This window comes from Triplophysa dalaica, chromosome 19, assembly GCF_015846415.1.
Source record: "Triplophysa dalaica isolate WHDGS20190420 chromosome 19, ASM1584641v1, whole genome shotgun sequence".
Lineage (NCBI taxonomy): Eukaryota > Metazoa > Chordata > Actinopteri > Cypriniformes > Nemacheilidae > Triplophysa > Triplophysa dalaica.
This window is the reverse complement of record NC_079560.1, coordinates 11,676,548-11,692,259: the sequence shown is the minus strand read 5'-3', so window position 1 is coordinate 11,692,259 and position 15,712 is coordinate 11,676,548. Positions and strand designations below refer to the sequence as shown.

The window sequence follows — 15,712 nt, the reverse complement described above, 5'->3', positions numbered from 1 at the left end:
TGACAGTTGTGCAATAACATGTAATCCTCATATTTATTTAAAGATTAATATTAATCAAACAGACACAGGAATACTAAATAGTGGGCTAGCTTGTTCGTGAATTATAAACACAATATCCATTCTTTATTGGCTTGTAAATACATGGAAGATTTGCAGTGCACATTCATGATATTATCGCAAAACAACTTTTAATAGAAAAGCTTACCAAAAATAAAATAAAACCTAAATCAGACCAGAGCTCGATTTACTTACGTTTGTTTATAATATTAACATTGAAGGAACACGAACAAAAGTAGTTACTAATATACCCATCATTTTCATCCATTGAAAAAAGATCCATAAAAAGATCTAGGGCTATTTACGTAGATATAATTTCTGCAGTCCTGTTTTGGGATGAGAAACTTATCCCTGGGTAAATATTTAACGTCCAGCTGGATACATCAGAGCACATTGCTTCTGTTGAGCTGATTCTCTGTTTTTAGCATCAATAAGAAGGAGTGGCATCTGTCTATGTTGATTGATAATGTCGCTGACCCTCTCAAAAACCTGCAAATGAAAAGAATGAAAAAATTTCGACTTTTTGTGTAGACACGTTAAAATAATAATGTATATTGTATCCAGTGTTGGGGGTAACTAGTTACTAAGTAATAAGTTACTGTAATTTAATTACATTTCCCTTGAAAAGTAAAGTAAGGGATTACTCAAATTTTTTCTGTAATTTAATTACAGTTACTTTTGATGTAATTAAATTAAATACTTTGTGAAATATATGCGTGTGCAATAGCGTAATTGACTTCAAAATTCAAAGTCTTACTTTAAAATCTGTGCTTTAATGTATAATTCTCACATTTGTAATACTTTGGTCAGTTAATAATATTATTTATTTGAATTAATTAAATAAGCCGTTTCATGTCTATCCTTGAATCACTGAACTAAGGTTGATGTAGGATATAGAAAGTAACTAGTAATGAGTAACTAAATACTTTTTGGACAGAGTAATTTGGACAGTAATCTAATTACACTATTGAATATGTAATGAGTAACTAGTAATTAATTACTTTTTGAGAGTAACTTACCCAACACTGACTGTATCAATATATCAAATTATTTTTGATCCAATATAAAAACACAGGTGCGTGTGTACCTCTGTGGATTTTAGACCAGTGCCAAGTATAAAGCCTTCCGGCTTTCTGCGGATCTGAATGTTGTAAACTTTATCCTGGTAAAGTACCACGAGCGTGTAGGGCTGGTTAGGGGAACGATTCGAGCTGTCTCGCACCAGGAACGTCCCATCCTAACAGAAGGCAAATATCAATAGGATATCGGAAATTTGCTATGTATTTGATGATAGACAACAAAACAACATTATAATGAAAAAAATTATTGTTTGTTTCAAATGTGCATTTTAAATTATGAATGCAGACTTTATTTGCCATACGCAGAGCGGATGTGGTTTATTTGATGTCACAATAATCTCACCGTGTTCACTCTTCTCAGACATCTTTCTGCATCAACGCGAGTGATCTGTCCCACATACCAAGACGGATCCATATCCTACATAGAGAAATTTACAATGTGAAATGCAATTTGTGTTTTAATTTAAATGTGTCGGAAAAAAATCACATTAAGCTTGACAATTATTATTTTTTGTTTCATTTGTCTAAATATGAGACCTAATAAAGAACTCACAAAGCTCTTTAACACAAGTCACTAGCTTAGGGCAATTTTTAGTAGCATCTTAAAGGAAATTCGATACAACGGCGTCATCTGCAGGTTGACGTGTGTTGGTGCATTTAAATTCAGTGCAAGTATTTTTACACACCTGTTTGACCCCCTTGTCAGGCTGTGGCGGTGGTTCTGCTACTCTTGCACTGTTCCGGTGAGCGCTCATTGCTTTCATTCAACAAAACGAAATTTGTTTAATTATTTTTTGATAAATATATGCAGGAAAATGTTCAAACTTGTACATGTAGCACAGGCAATTGATTCTCACCCTCTTGTAGTTTTGCTGGTAGCGATCGGTTGGGACTTACACTGTTTAAAAATCAGAGCAATATATAAACATAAAACTAGTTGCACATTAACTAAAATCGTTCACATATATACATATATATATATATATATACATATATATATATATATATATATGGTAACACTTTAGTAAAGGGACCAATTCTCACTATTAACTAGTTGCATTTTAGATGTCTATTTTTAGCATATTGGCTCTTCATTAGTACTTCTAAAGCACATATTCAACATGACCATATTCTACTTCCCTAATCCTACCTAATACCTAAACCTAACAACTACCTTACTAACTATTAAAAAGCAACAAATAAGTAGTTAACTGAGGCAAAAGTCATAGTTATGGTTTATTAATACCGCGAATTGGACCTTAAAATAAAGTGTGACCACATATACATATATATAAATAAATACCTATTTGAAATAAAATATTTGAAGCGATAGAAAGGTGAAATGTGAATATTTGAACAGTGTAACTTCACCTAATTTATGTTTAGCTAAGAATCTAACAGACAGTTTTATATGATATCTAAATACATACCCGTCTATTTGAAAAGACTGTCTTTGTGTTCCTGGCGGCCTTGGTGATGGATTCCTGGAGTGCATTGGAAATGTATTGGAGGTCTGCCTGGCAGCTGTATAAATAAATCACAGGGTATAAAAACATGATATTTTTGTGGATATATATGTTAGATAATTTTATCAACAAAATATGTTTAAAAAATACTTACTGTCATCATGAAACTGTTGAAGAGAGAAAAAATGTAAATAAACTCATGTCATTGTCAATATTTTCAACCACTGAATAATGTTAAATAATTTGGCTACATAATGATATACATTTCCATTAACTTAGTGTGATTACCTCAGTTCTGTAGTCAAGTTGTCTGTCAGGAAAAAAACAATATATAATTCTGCATTACTGCATGCTCAATCAATGCGCTGTGGCATTTGTCAGATTATTCAAATTCAAACGACTCAGACCTGTCTTGAGAGTATCCCGGTGTGACGGATGAAGCACTCCTTCGCACTCCGGATGCAGGGAGTGAAGGTTTGGGAATTCTCATCTGGTCTCCTGGCATCTCCATTGCAGGTCTGTGAGGAACAGCGACGCTAAAACAGAATTAGAACATTCTCAGGTGTTTGTCTTAAATCAGTCTATAGAACATATTTCTGATTTTTCTGATTTACAGATATATCTTTAATAAAGAATATTTGATTTGTGAATAAAAAGGGCCACGAAGAGATACTTATCCTTAATTATTCTTACCTTCTTATTGGTTGGGCTGCCTGTACGAAAAAAATATTAAAAAAACAAAATCAACTTATGACATTTTCTACAGTTCAATAAAAACCGACATTACATTGTATTATTAAACACAACGCAACCCTACCATGAAAAGACTCTGTTTTAGAAAATTGTGTGTCAATCATACAGGTGCCTTGAAGGACTTTTGGCACAGACGTTAACAAAAATAACCAACCAAAGTGCTTTTTTTAAATATGTTGTGCTTTTAGAAAAACAAATAGTAGCAATAAATTTGATCACATTGCAGCAACACTTTATTGAGGTAGGAGAAAATAACCTTACCCTGTCCAGAGAACTACTGCCACCTATAAATACATAAACCGTTTTAAAACAGAAGTTGAGTATTAAATGAATCATGAACTTGAAATGGTACAACAAATAGATCAAAATAAAACATGATTAGGACATAAACGACGAAACGGAAAAACCCACCTACAACAGGAGGAGGGTGAGCTCTTTCCTTAGCTCCTGGTTTAGTACTGCGGTCCACTGTGGGTGCTAAAAGAGCAAGACACAAAAGAGAAGATTAAATAAAGCAAAAAATAAAAATGAAGTGAACAACACAACACAAACACACCGTTTGTCTTTCACTGTCAACACAAACACTAACGTACCAGGGGGCCTTTTTAGTGGCCGTTCTTCTTTTGCAGGTAGTCTGACCTACCAAATACATAATTGCAGCTGATGTAATAGGAAACTCAAAAAATTACAATTAATGATAAAGAGCGACACATATTGTTGGAAAATATAGAGAACTTGCAATTGGCCGATCCACAAGAGGATGAGAGGGGCCAGGTCCAGGGCGCTCTGGAGGCACAGGTGGATGCGTCCTGCCAGCCCCACGATTACGATTGTTATCTGGTAAAACAAGAACGCAATACATCACATCTACTTTAGAACGAGTATTAAAATTAGGTCAAGAAATATCATAAAACCTGGACTGTATTTTGTTATGGCAGCACAGTAAAGGATAGAATACCAAATTGATCTTCTTACCAATATAATCACTGTTTCCTATGGGTTTAGCAGGAAGAATATGGGGGCTGTTTTCCAGGGGTTCACTCGGTGGGGGCTCATATTCACCGTCTGATGCCTCTTCAGGCGCCTCATAATCTCCGCCACTGGCTTCACCATCACTATTTGAATTGGGATCCTCGTAATCGTCCTCACTCTCCTTCACAACAGACAACACAGCCAATCAGATTTGACATTGAACACTTGAAAACAGTTAATAATTACGTAATGGATAATGTTGTTATAGCAGAATAAAGCCAGATGTGAAGCGGAGGGACTTGTCTCACACTAAATAGGTATATTTTGCAATAACAACCAGCTGGGTGTGCATTATCATGCTTATTACAATTTAAGATCATTTTGATTTAAAATATTGTATTATTTGTGAGCTTCCACGAGGAAAAACGTTTTGGGGGTTTTAAGGAAAGATAGTCCAAACGAAACAAAATTTGATTCGTAGTGGTTGATGTTATTAGTTTTGAGAGGCGGGAAATAATTCTGACCTCACTTCCTCTTGGAAATTCGATAAATTCCAATTCAACCCAGACGTAACGTCTGTATTTAGTTACATTAAAACATTCCTGTTACATCTTATTTAGTAGCATTAAAAAACTAGACGTATCTGCTTATATAAAAACATCACCGTTCCTTCCGTTATTTCCGGGTTGAAGTGGGAATTATCGAATTTCCGAGAGCACGCAAACGCAGCATAATTAAACGTGGAATTTCGCAACTAGCCAATCAGAATCATGCATTACAGAGCACCGTGTAATAATATAAAACTGATATTAGAGATGACTTACAAACTCTTCAGAATCCCATGCTGGATTCTCGTGGTTTGGATTGCCAACTAAAGGGGGAAAAAATACAACATTATCAATTACTTGATAAACTCGAATATTAGATAATTTAAATACTTCAAATAATCTGTACCTGGTTGTTGTGGGTAGCTGAGAACTGGTTGTTGCCTACTTCAAAATCAAGATAAAATGCACTTTAATAATAATGCAATATCGCTCGAGTAGGAGTGTACGTAGTGTTCTATATCTTCATGGCTGTGGTTTGGCCAGAGGCGACCGAGTGCCAGAGACAATCAACGCCATGCAGATTTAAGAACACTGCATACAAGACTACATGAGCGATATTGCATTTGTAAATCAATTCGACTGCACAAGTGTGTAGATAAACCAGAAACAACGTCGGAGTGTCTTTAACCCCCTCAGGTTTTAAAGGAAATGGGGAACTACTTTCTACGATCAAGGTGTATGTGCTCCACCTAGTGGCCATTTTCCAGTATTGAAGTTTGCGCAGTGTTGAGATTTAGATCTTAATCGTACGGCAGTAGCCTAGTTTCGGTTAGCCTAGCCTACGCGAAAAATCTTTGCTTGCTGAAAGATATGCACGTAAATTTATTTACTATCTGTAAGCGTTCATATTATGTGTTAACATTATATTGATTCTTGGAAGTTAAACTGTGATCTATATACTGATATTGAAAGAAAGTCGTATCGTATTAATGTGCTCTTAGTCATTTCATATCTTGTTTATTGTATGCCAGTTTTACAAAAAAAAGAGAAAGCTTTACAGAAATAAATATTCTGTAAAGGATAAACTGCTTCGTGTGTTTGTATGCTAGCAATCTAGCTTAGAGTAGCGCAGTTCCGAGGACAGTATACGCGTTATTATAGTGGCGGAGTGATACAAACAGTCAGTGAAGCGGTTCAACGGTCCGTTCCCGTGATAATCCTTGGGGGAAATAGCTCACGGCTATCAGCCAATCAGATTCGAGGACCAGAGAGAACTGGTGTATAATTAGTTATGCATTGAAGGTAAATATGGCCCAAAGTATACGAACCGCCCTTTTTAATGGCTTTGTCTTTTTTTTACTGCATTGATTCAAGTTATATAAACACGCAATAGAAATGTGTGGCTGCAACTTTTCTTGCAACATTTGGGGAAGGCCCTTTTTCAGTTCCGTTTTGAACAAATTGAGGCCATAAAGGTAATCAAGGATCTGAACCCTTTCAAACACTTTTGGAGTAAATTGGAACACAGACTGTGACCTTAGTGTTTTGCCTATAACTGCACTCATGTTTGTCAAGATAAGAAGCAGTTAAAGTTGCGAACTACCTTTGGCCAACTCTGTAATATTCAATATGTGTACTTACTTTATTGTTGAAATTGGTGAAAAGAATCTCTTCTTCTCTTTGTTGATTTCTTGACAAATCTTGGTGATTATCCTGTAAGTATTATTGAACACTTATTTAAAATGCAGCATGTTATTAATTGGTGTAGGTGTTATAAGAGAAAACACAATTATGTTGATTTACATGAACACTTTTGCAGCAGTTTGTAATTGATGCTTTATGAAAGACCTGAGAGTTCAGCTGAGGCAGGATGTGGTAACCCAACCATCATTTCATGTCCCTTTCCTTTGTGTCTAACATTACTAAAATAAACTAGCAACACTGACTTAATTTACAATAAACTCCTACGATCCCAAATATTTTAAAGGGGGTAGACCAATGCAATTTTCAGTAATCATTTAGGTGTGTGGGACTTTCAGCCATTTCACACCCTACATGCCCTACAAAACAGCATATGCATTATCAAGGCAATGGTTCCTGTCACATCTGCTTCTCTGGGTTTATCTTTCCTGTGCAGTATTTCCTCCTAATGTTACTGTGTCATCTGTGGTGTTTCTACACATTTCAACCTGCCCTCTACACTTTAAAATAGTAGAAAAATTGTTTAAAAAAGGCAGCAAATGTTTATATTTAAATACTGTGCATATAATGAATTATTCTACATTTTAAGCAGAATATGAATTTAACACTGTTTACTTTTGTCCATGTTTTCAAAGTATATTTAATATAACTCTACCGATCAGGACGCAAATACACAAAACAAACCAAGTAGTACTTACGGTGCATGAAGCTTAGGAAACCTTTGAAGGTCATTTTCGGACATAGTCTAGATATAAATGAGAGGAAATCTTTCATTTAAACTAAGTAAAATTAACCCAGACAATAAATAAGTGATCATTTAATCTAAATAAATGTGTGTGTGTGTGAGAGAGAGAGTTTAATTTGTATTCTTTGTTTGCTTTATTAAAGTTAAAAGAAGACCAAACATTTCTTGGTAGTTTTAGTTTCTAATAACAGCACTTCCTAAATTCTTTAATAATGGGAAACATCAATGCCACAATGAATCAGACTTGTTTTGCTAGAGGGAGATTTTGTCCCTCAACCCATGACATAACTGATGGGGCTAAGAAACATACTTCCAAGAAATGTGTTGATAAACTCGTTAAACAAATTACGGTTTTGTGATAAATCTCAGATTTTGAACTGTGAAGTTTTATTGACAAGTATTGTGTATGGATACATACCAGAAATCTCTGTCCATTTATGTTATATTGTGTTATGACCTTATCACATCCAGTTAAATTTCTCTGATGAAATTAATGAAGACAAAACATACACATAATTAAGTAACATAAGAAATAATGTTCGTTAGTCATGACATTCAAGTAGGTATAATAACAAGATCTTTCAGTTTTGTTTTTGTCCATGAAGGGCGGCTTATATAAAGGCCTGTCATTAAACGCTGTTATTTACTGAAAATTGTTTTACATGAGACTAAAAAGCAACAGAACATTTTCAATAAATCATAAACAATCTGATGCACAGTGAAAACAACTTACTTTTTTCAGAAAGTCTGCTAGTCGATGAGAATCCCAGCCCATGACTTCTGATTTGGATGGAATACTGTCACAACTCATGTTTCCAAATGGACTTGTTTTAAGGACGAGTATAAAGTTCCAGATAGGCTATCGTTAAGCATTAAAAGAACTGTCGCCTCTCACAACAAGGTCACGCTGTGCTAGACATCGGGTCCCCTGAGAAATCTCGTCCTGTTTTCAAAATCTGATGTTGCGTTTAAAATGTTGCAAATAAGAAACGCACTTAAAATAAACTAGTTAGTGTATTCGTGATGAATAAAAATCAAGCTACAGAGACAAACAAATTGAAAATGAATCAAAAAGAGAAGTTAACAGAAATAGATTATTCGAAAGCACTTTAACACAGTTTCAAATTTAAAAAAGGAAAATTAGTTACTCGAAATGTCTCAAAACGTTTTTCATATAAGAAACCAACACCCCCGATTTGCATTCAGTATGAAAAGATAGAATGACATCTACTTCTCTATAGACTTCCTGTTAATGTTTAGGGTGACAAACAGGGGAAGTACAGCCCCTGTATGAAAAAAAAGTTTTTATTTGATAACTCATCCACACTCCCTGTAGGTTGATGATGGCCATGCATCTAAAAATACGTTTAATATGAATATACAGTCCTAAATATCACAGCCATGAGATGTTATCTGCCTAGCTGTAATGGTGGCACTTCTTAAACTTCATTTTCAAAAAACTTTTAGAAATCATGTTTTTATTTTTTATTATTTATTTGTTAGCTGTATTTATTCATTACTAAACTGCAGTTTGATTGATGTTACTTGGAATAAACAAAAAATTTTTAATAAATTAACTTTGAACAAAAATAAACCGTTTTTTGCTAATGAACTCTTCACATGTAGAACAGGACAGAATAATAATTTGCGACTTTACATATTATAAAATTATTTGAGAGAATATATAATATTATAAGAATAAGGTAAAATCATTCAAATGTACCTGTTCACTAATAAAAAAAAGCTTTTGGAAAAGTAACGTTTTATAGCACAGAGGCCTATGTTTATCTGCATGCACCACACGTTTACTAAAAATCCAAGGGTTATCTTTATTCCATTTTCACATCAAAACTCAATCAAAAAGTCAGTTTGTGTGACCCAATAGTCTCATTCTCTGACATTTAACACCCACATCTGGAAACTTTGCCTTTTAGGCATTCAAATGGCTCTTTTTCTTGGGTGTGGGGCTAAACTCGTGGAAATATCTGCCACTATCACTGAAAATCCACTTTGATTTTGCTGTAAAGTGTCATTGATTCACATATCTGAAGTTCTTATCATATTGCATAGTTGCTGTCATAAAGACACACACTGTACCCCTGCATCGCTGCAGAAGGGTCTTGTGGTTCTTTGTGTGGGCCATCACGTATTTATTTCCATTTCCTGGCTGCTTACGAAGCGAAAGGTGGTGGAGTGGGTGTATTAAAATATGTATCGAGGCAAAATCAGCTACCTTGATTCAAATGAATGTCATTCCATAAGTGTTAACAGATCAAACCTCAACATCACGACTGTTTGTTTCGTAGATTTGATGGATGGGGTAAACGTTTTGCGCCTTCCCAGTAGTTAAAACTACTATTACCTTGTTCCATTTTGTTTGGCACTGGCAGGTAAAGATGTTTTTATAATAAAGCTTACGTTGGTAAGCAGTCAATAGCCAGCACTGAAAGATTCAATTTAATACTTTGAAAAAGAAGTTTAAACATCTGTAAACTAGTTATGTATTTCTGTGATGGCTCTTTAAACACATCTACTTGAATTTGTAAACAGCTGTCTTAACTTTGAGACTTAATAGCACCATCACGTGGTGATCTAAGGAACAAAATAAATACCAGCAACGGTTATTCATGATTCAAGATTTTAAATAGTGATACATTTTCAACCAATACAAATGTTTGATTTTTAATGACATTATATTTACAAAATTAACTTAACAAGATTTGGTGTATAGTATATTGCTAATTTCCTAATTTTGACTTCATTGATTTCCTAGCTTTAGGTTAAACCTTTCTTACAGCTTTACCTGCAAAGATTTATTGCAGGTAAATAAATGATTTTTTTGTCCTATTGCATTGAATTTCGATTTTTGTTGAAATGTTCATTCTACGAATATTATATTAAAAAAAATGGATTCCACTTTAACATGTTTTGTGTCAGCTTGTTGTGACCTTATAATAAATTAAAATGAATTTAGCTGAATATTCTAATACTCCCCAAGCATTGTAGACAATTCAAGGATAAAACTGTACACTGAATGTTTATTTGTTGTAATCTTAGTATTTTCAACCCCACTGTCTGTGTTGTATTGAGAATAATACAATGAGAAAGATTTTTTAAAGTTGTTACAGAATGTTTTAATGTAAAATAACCCCAAAATGTATCAGTCCCATTATTAAAAGAAACAAATCAAGATACAAAAACAGTTATGCCCCTCCATTCTACAGCCTCCTCCAGATAATAAAAGACATTGGGAAATAGAGGTATGAGGTCTTGTCTTCCAAAAAGCTCATTTTGCTTTAACCTTTCCTCTTGCATTATTCTGCTAATGGAGGGTTACTACTTCACATGGAACTCTGAAAAGCATAAATAACGCAACCTTATTTACAACAACAACAATCTTGTCAAAGAGGTGAATTTGGACTGACTGAGTGCTGCTACTGAGCTGAAATTTCAAGATCAACTGCCATAAGAGAGTTAACCCGGAGGCTTCACCATGTGCTGAATCAGACACTGTGTGGTCCGGTAATGGAATAATGAAAGTTCTCTGACATGGAGTCAGTGTCAAGGATGTTGAATTATGAAGGCCTTAGTGAGCAAACAGCTACAAAAGAAAGAAATCAATGGCCTTTCTTGGAGGCACCAAACCCAGAGAAACCCATCACGGCAGCCATTTCATCATCATCTTCAAAGCCCAGCTCTTCTTCTGCCTTCCTTTTCTTTTCCTTTTGCTTCTCTTTTCTGTAGGCTTTTGCTTTCTCCTCCTTAACAACAAAATGAAAACCATCAGAGGGACAGGCTTTTTCATATCAATTTGGATTTTAGTTTTGTTTAGACAAGATACCATTCTAAACTAGAAGGACATCGCACACAAAATAGTTTATAATTATAAAGTAGAATTAAATAGATTTCATTTCAAGACACAGGTGTCTATCATTGCAAACTAAAACTGACCTCCTCTCTCAACTCCTTCATTCGTTCTTCGAAATCATACTCCTTCTGCTTCTCCTCCATCTTCTTCTTGTTCACTTCAAAACGTTTTTTAACTTGGTCTAATGAGGAGCGCTCTACACGCATGGACATTCCCAAGTTTCTCTGATCTGAAAAATAGGAATAAGGGGAAATTATTTATAATAGCTCTAAACCACGTTAAAGAAAAATATAAATACTCTATACTCTAAATACCTAACCCTCCAGTATTTTTAGAAATACCCAATAATCAGACTTGCGGCAAAATATTTTTACTGAAAGTCACTCCAGCACCCCTGCAGTAAAACCATACTCAAGACATTAAATGTGTCAAGCGTTTATAACACATGCACCAACAGTAATAGCATAACTAACACCATGGCTAAAATATTTGAAGGTGCAGGGGCTGTTGTAACAATAAGAAGCTGTACACTGATTTAAAAGAACAATTCGCTTTTAAATCACACATTTCAGAAAGACAAGTCTTTCATTTTTCCATAAGCTTTGTGTACTTGTGCGGTCACAAGTCAGAAAATGTCTCAAATGTATAAAATAGATGTGATGTTATGTTAAACAATAGTGTTTGGGTAAAGTAGAGACTTCCAAAATGTACTTCAATACTTACGCTTTTTGCCATTGATATGATCCAAGAAGTTTATGGAATCTTTTACTACACAATCACAGACATTGCAGTAATACCTAAAATATAAATAAAAGCCAAATGAGTAATTCTGACAATATATAAACAACACAATGGCAGAATATGCTGAAAAATACTAATGCAGAAATGCAACATTCTAGATAATATCCACATACATAACAACACAGCAGTGATGCATTATTAATAAAAACTTGCATTTATAGTTCAGTTAATTGAAGAATGATACCCACCCTCCCATCTCCGCCTGTGGCGTGGTCTTTGTGATAACAATTGTTTTTCCCAGTTTTGACTCCAGATCCACTTTGTAATCTCTGTGGCGGAGAAGCTCCCGTTTGACAGGGGGAGCTGGCTTGCCTGGAGAAAAGAACAGAGAAATAAATGAAAGACATACATAACATGGTCCCTGTAAAAAAATATTTTGATTTAATTTTTAGCAATTCAAGTGTTTCAATGTATCAGTCGCTGAGGTTCTGTGATATTTTCTATACACTCTTGAAGCAATTCACAAATACAAGTGACAAAAGGGTCCCAACATTGCATTTGCTTACCATCTTTCTTATCCCTCTCTTCCGTGAGGCGTTTCTGAGCCAGCTGTTCAAATTCATCTTTATTCCATTTGCGTCGAAAATCATTCTTAGACTATAAAAAAAAACATAATATAAAAACCATATACAGGATTCACATGATCATTAACATTGATGTAAGTATAACACAACGAGACACCAATAATTAAAGCTGCAGAAACAACATAACATGCACAGGACCGAACATAAATAAAACAAATACAATCATGTCTATAGTTAAGCAGACCCGTCTGAAAACGATACTAAATTACAGTTTTTTTATTTTAAAATACCGGTGCTTTTGTCATCGGAAACGATTAAGACAAGATATCTTCAGGAGCTAAACTAGCTGTTCTAATTCATCTACTACAAAATGATCACAAGGTATTAAAATATTGAATTAAGTATATATCTTATTATTAAATGTTGTTTAAGGTAACCGAAGTAGTTCAAATCCCTGTTATAAACAAAAAACAAACCTTGTTGGCAAATAACTTACCCCACTGCCCGACGCCATTTTGCTACCGTGATGCCGTAACGTGTTTCCGACTGTCGTAAAAAAGTGTCGTGGATAATATTTTTAAAATGCTGTCGCTGATTTGAAAACTTTTTAATTGAAACGTTTTTGCTAGCAAGTAAAATATATCAGCTCAGTTCATATAGTCTAAATAAAACTTAGAATATTATTTATAGTTTAAAAATGCCTAGTTTCTATCTACGGTTTCAATGAGGTTTGCAAATATGATGTGTATGCTGCCACCTATTGAGCTGTTGTGCAATATAGGATTTATTTGACTTAATAAAAACAACAAAATAACAATAATACCACGTGCAATAAAAATAAATTAGTTTTTGATGATTGGTCGCCTTACCTGTCTCAATTGGATAGTCCCGCCCCCTTACACCTGACGCTGATAAAAGATTTGTCCATCATAGAACGTCGTGTGGCAGTAGCCAAAATCAGCATGACAACACGGATCGAAAGCCTACTTCAAAGCCCCTTAGAGTCTCGGTCTGTATGTCATACTGGAAGATTATTGTATTGAATATTTCTAGTTGCTTTAGTTTTAAGTTATGTTTTATATGTAACCTGTTTTGTTATTGTTGTTGTAGAGGTTTGCCTCTTCACCTGTGGTCAACAGACATACCCCGAGACTTAAAGACTAGAACACATTCGAATGCATGTAGCCCAGAACCGTGGCTTCTGCCAGGCTGCAGTTCAGTGTATGATAGTCTCGTAAGGTAAAGTCATCATTTTGGCCATTTGGATCACAAAACACTTTGTAAGAGAGTAATAATTGTTGTTGATTTATTTGTGTGGACTGCAGGATACCCTCTTCAAGTTTCTCTAAAACGCCACAGTCAACTTCACATAGGCCTAATGAAGAAAAGACTTCTGTTCTGAAGCCTCGCAGGTCTTATTATATTCACATCACAACCCTGTATTCAAAAGCAATGTAACTCGTGAGTTCAATGTGACTGGTGTTTTGTCTATTCAGGTCCTCAATCCTTGAAAGGTGTATCTTGAAGATATCTACAGCTAGTGTTGCTGTTGGAACAGAGGACCTTGATGGGATTAAGAGGTCTTGAATTATTATTTTTAAGTGTTATTGCCGAGATCTGTTACAGTAAGCTAAAGTACGTAAAACGGGATACTTGCATGCAAAAATGTAGCATAAAAAAATTCCAGGTAAATAAAGACCCAAGAACCCTAACATTTGGTCCATGATGAGGGCTTTACATTGTTTCTTTGTATTTATTCATTGATCTTGTCTCAGCTGAATAAGTAATCCAATAAACTTCTTTTGTAGGTCACCAGGGCTGCAGTGGTGCCCTCAAAATGCTGACCTGTCACAATTTGAGACTAATGAGGCTGTTTTGAAACGCAGACAAAAACAGATTCAGTATGGAAAGAACACCTGTGGCTACCAGAACTATGAGCAGCAGGTTCCAAAGTGAGAATTGTTTCAAGCCATTTAATCTTTTATTACGGTGTTAGACCGTTAATGTTTTTCTTGTATTGAATTGCAATGCAAAAAAATTGTGTGGCTTTGTAAAATTTCCTGCCTCACTCTTCAGGCGTCTACGGGTCCCTGGGATTCACCCTTCCACTCCCAACAAATACCGCAAATATAGCCGTAGATCTTGGGATATGCAAGTCCGGCTCTGGCGTAGAGCACTTCATGCATGGGACCCACCATCTGCCTCCCAAAAAGACACGGAGGGCCAAGACCCTGTTGATCAATTGTAAGTAGTCAAAGGTAGATTTGGTAAAGACGGTTTAGCTTCATGATGGTATTAATACCTGTTTTAGGCAGAGCTTGCTTGAGAAGATGAATACGGAGTTGAGCGAAGGTGGAGAAAATGAGGAAACGCGGTGGGAAATTGCACAAGATTCAAGCACGTCCCTAATCTCTCAACCTATGGAGTTATCGACCGATGGTCTTTGGCTATCATCCAATGCGTCTCAAGTCCGTAAACTCAAATCTAATTTCAGGAAAAATGGTTTTGGCGCTAATTAAATGTTAATTTTTTTTTCTCTCAAGCTTGATGTCCCATGTCATCAGAGCCAGACCTCTCAGCTTGGTTTGGGCTATACCTTTAGTAGTCACCTATCGGCGCAGGAGAACGTTCTAGGATGGTTGCGATTCCTCCTCGAGACCGACAACAACTGGAACCAGGCACCTTTGCTGCATGAAGAGCCTTTCTGGAGATGTACATAGTTACTTGTCAAATTAAGCGTTTGGTCTCCACAAATCATGTGCAACTTTTTTCAGCAGTGTTGTATGTTCTACACTTGGATCACTAGCGTCAGTTTAGTATGTTGTTGAATTATATAGCGTGCCATCAATGTTTCCTCTCCATATAAATGTTATTATTGTGCACTTTCACGTGCTAGTTATCACTTTGTTTGCACCTTAGTTTCTAGCTATTTCTTCACTCCCTTTTCTCTTTTTTTAAAAACACATGTTCTCGTCATGACTTGTTGCAGGTTCTCGACACTTTTCTTTCTCCTGTTTTCTTCACATCACTGTTTTTCTAAAAACAGACAAAGTTTAGACTTTTTTTATTTGTGTGTGTGTGTTGACCTCTAATGTGAATTGAAAGCAAAGTTAATAAAGATGTGGACTGGCTTATGTGAATCTGCATTGTGATATTCTAAATTGCAAGTCCATGTCGCTCACTTAAAGGCCATGGGTT

General features: G+C 35.3%; 3 protein-coding genes across 3 annotated transcripts; 1 reads left to right on the top strand and 2 right to left on the bottom strand.

The window, feature by feature from the left end:
- Positions 1-8,545, bottom strand: lcp2a (lymphocyte cytosolic protein 2a). The gene is made up of 21 exons (XM_056731841.1): positions 8,055-8,545; positions 7,740-7,802; positions 7,275-7,321; positions 6,517-6,588; positions 5,282-5,319; positions 5,152-5,198; positions 4,331-4,508; positions 4,095-4,192; positions 3,949-3,994; positions 3,767-3,832; positions 3,617-3,639; positions 3,296-3,315; positions 3,010-3,138; positions 2,891-2,912; positions 2,757-2,769; positions 2,567-2,660; positions 1,994-2,034; positions 1,823-1,893; positions 1,480-1,554; positions 1,145-1,294; positions 1-546 (listed from the first exon to the last, which is right to left on the bottom strand). The coding sequence occupies exons 1-21, from the start codon at positions 8,130-8,132 to the stop codon at positions 421-423; spliced, it is 1,497 nt and encodes a 498-aa protein (XP_056587819.1). The 5' UTR covers positions 8,133-8,545; the 3' UTR covers positions 1-420.
- A 1,794-nt stretch (positions 8,546-10,339) lies between these two features.
- zmat2 (zinc finger, matrin-type 2) lies at positions 10,340-13,077 on the bottom strand. The gene is made up of 6 exons (XM_056731207.1): positions 13,011-13,077; positions 12,497-12,587; positions 12,179-12,302; positions 11,913-11,986; positions 11,273-11,418; positions 10,340-11,082 (listed from the first exon to the last, which is right to left on the bottom strand). Exons 1-6 carry the CDS (start codon positions 13,026-13,028, stop codon positions 10,939-10,941), a joined length of 597 nt encoding a protein of 198 aa, XP_056587185.1. The 5' UTR covers positions 13,029-13,077; the 3' UTR covers positions 10,340-10,938.
- A 260-nt stretch (positions 13,078-13,337) lies between these two features.
- slbp2 (stem-loop binding protein 2) lies at positions 13,338-15,620 on the top strand. The gene is made up of 8 exons (XM_056731206.1): positions 13,338-13,523; positions 13,625-13,753; positions 13,840-13,926; positions 14,011-14,094; positions 14,323-14,466; positions 14,591-14,758; positions 14,826-14,982; positions 15,058-15,620. The coding sequence occupies exons 1-8, from the start codon at positions 13,477-13,479 to the stop codon at positions 15,232-15,234; spliced, it is 993 nt and encodes a 330-aa protein (XP_056587184.1). The 5' UTR covers positions 13,338-13,476; the 3' UTR covers positions 15,235-15,620.
- The last annotated feature ends 92 nt before the right edge of the window (positions 15,621-15,712 follow it).

Bases quoted from the DNA above. Each gene is read 5' to 3' on its own strand.
- lcp2a (XM_056731841.1), bottom strand. From the start codon at position 8,132: ATGAGTTGTGACAGTATTCCATCCAAATCAGAAGTCATGGGCTGGGAT. The intron at 7,803-8,054 runs GTAAGTTGTTTT...TAATTTCATCAG, and splicing joins TAGCAGACTTTCTGAAAAAA to AGAAATTTAACTGGATGTGA. The intron at 2,035-2,566 runs GTATGTATTTAG...ATTTTTAAACAG, and splicing joins CAGTCTTTTCAAATAGACGG to TGTAAGTCCCAACCGATCGC.
- zmat2 (XM_056731207.1), bottom strand. The intron at 11,987-12,178 runs GTGGGTATCATT...TTTATATTTTAG, and splicing joins CCACAGGCGGAGATGGGAGG to GTATTACTGCAATGTCTGTG. The intron at 11,419-11,912 runs GTAAGTATTGAA...CCTATTTTTCAG, and splicing joins TCATATCAATGGCAAAAAGC to ATCAGAGAAACTTGGGAATG.
- slbp2 (XM_056731206.1), top strand. From the start codon at position 13,477: ATGACAACACGGATCGAAAGCCTACTTCAAAGCCCCTTAGAGTCTCG. The intron at 14,467-14,590 runs GTGAGAATTGTT...CTCACTCTTCAG, and splicing joins TATGAGCAGCAGGTTCCAAA to GCGTCTACGGGTCCCTGGGA. The intron at 14,983-15,057 runs GTCCGTAAACTC...TTTTCTCTCAAG, and splicing joins TATCATCCAATGCGTCTCAA to CTTGATGTCCCATGTCATCA.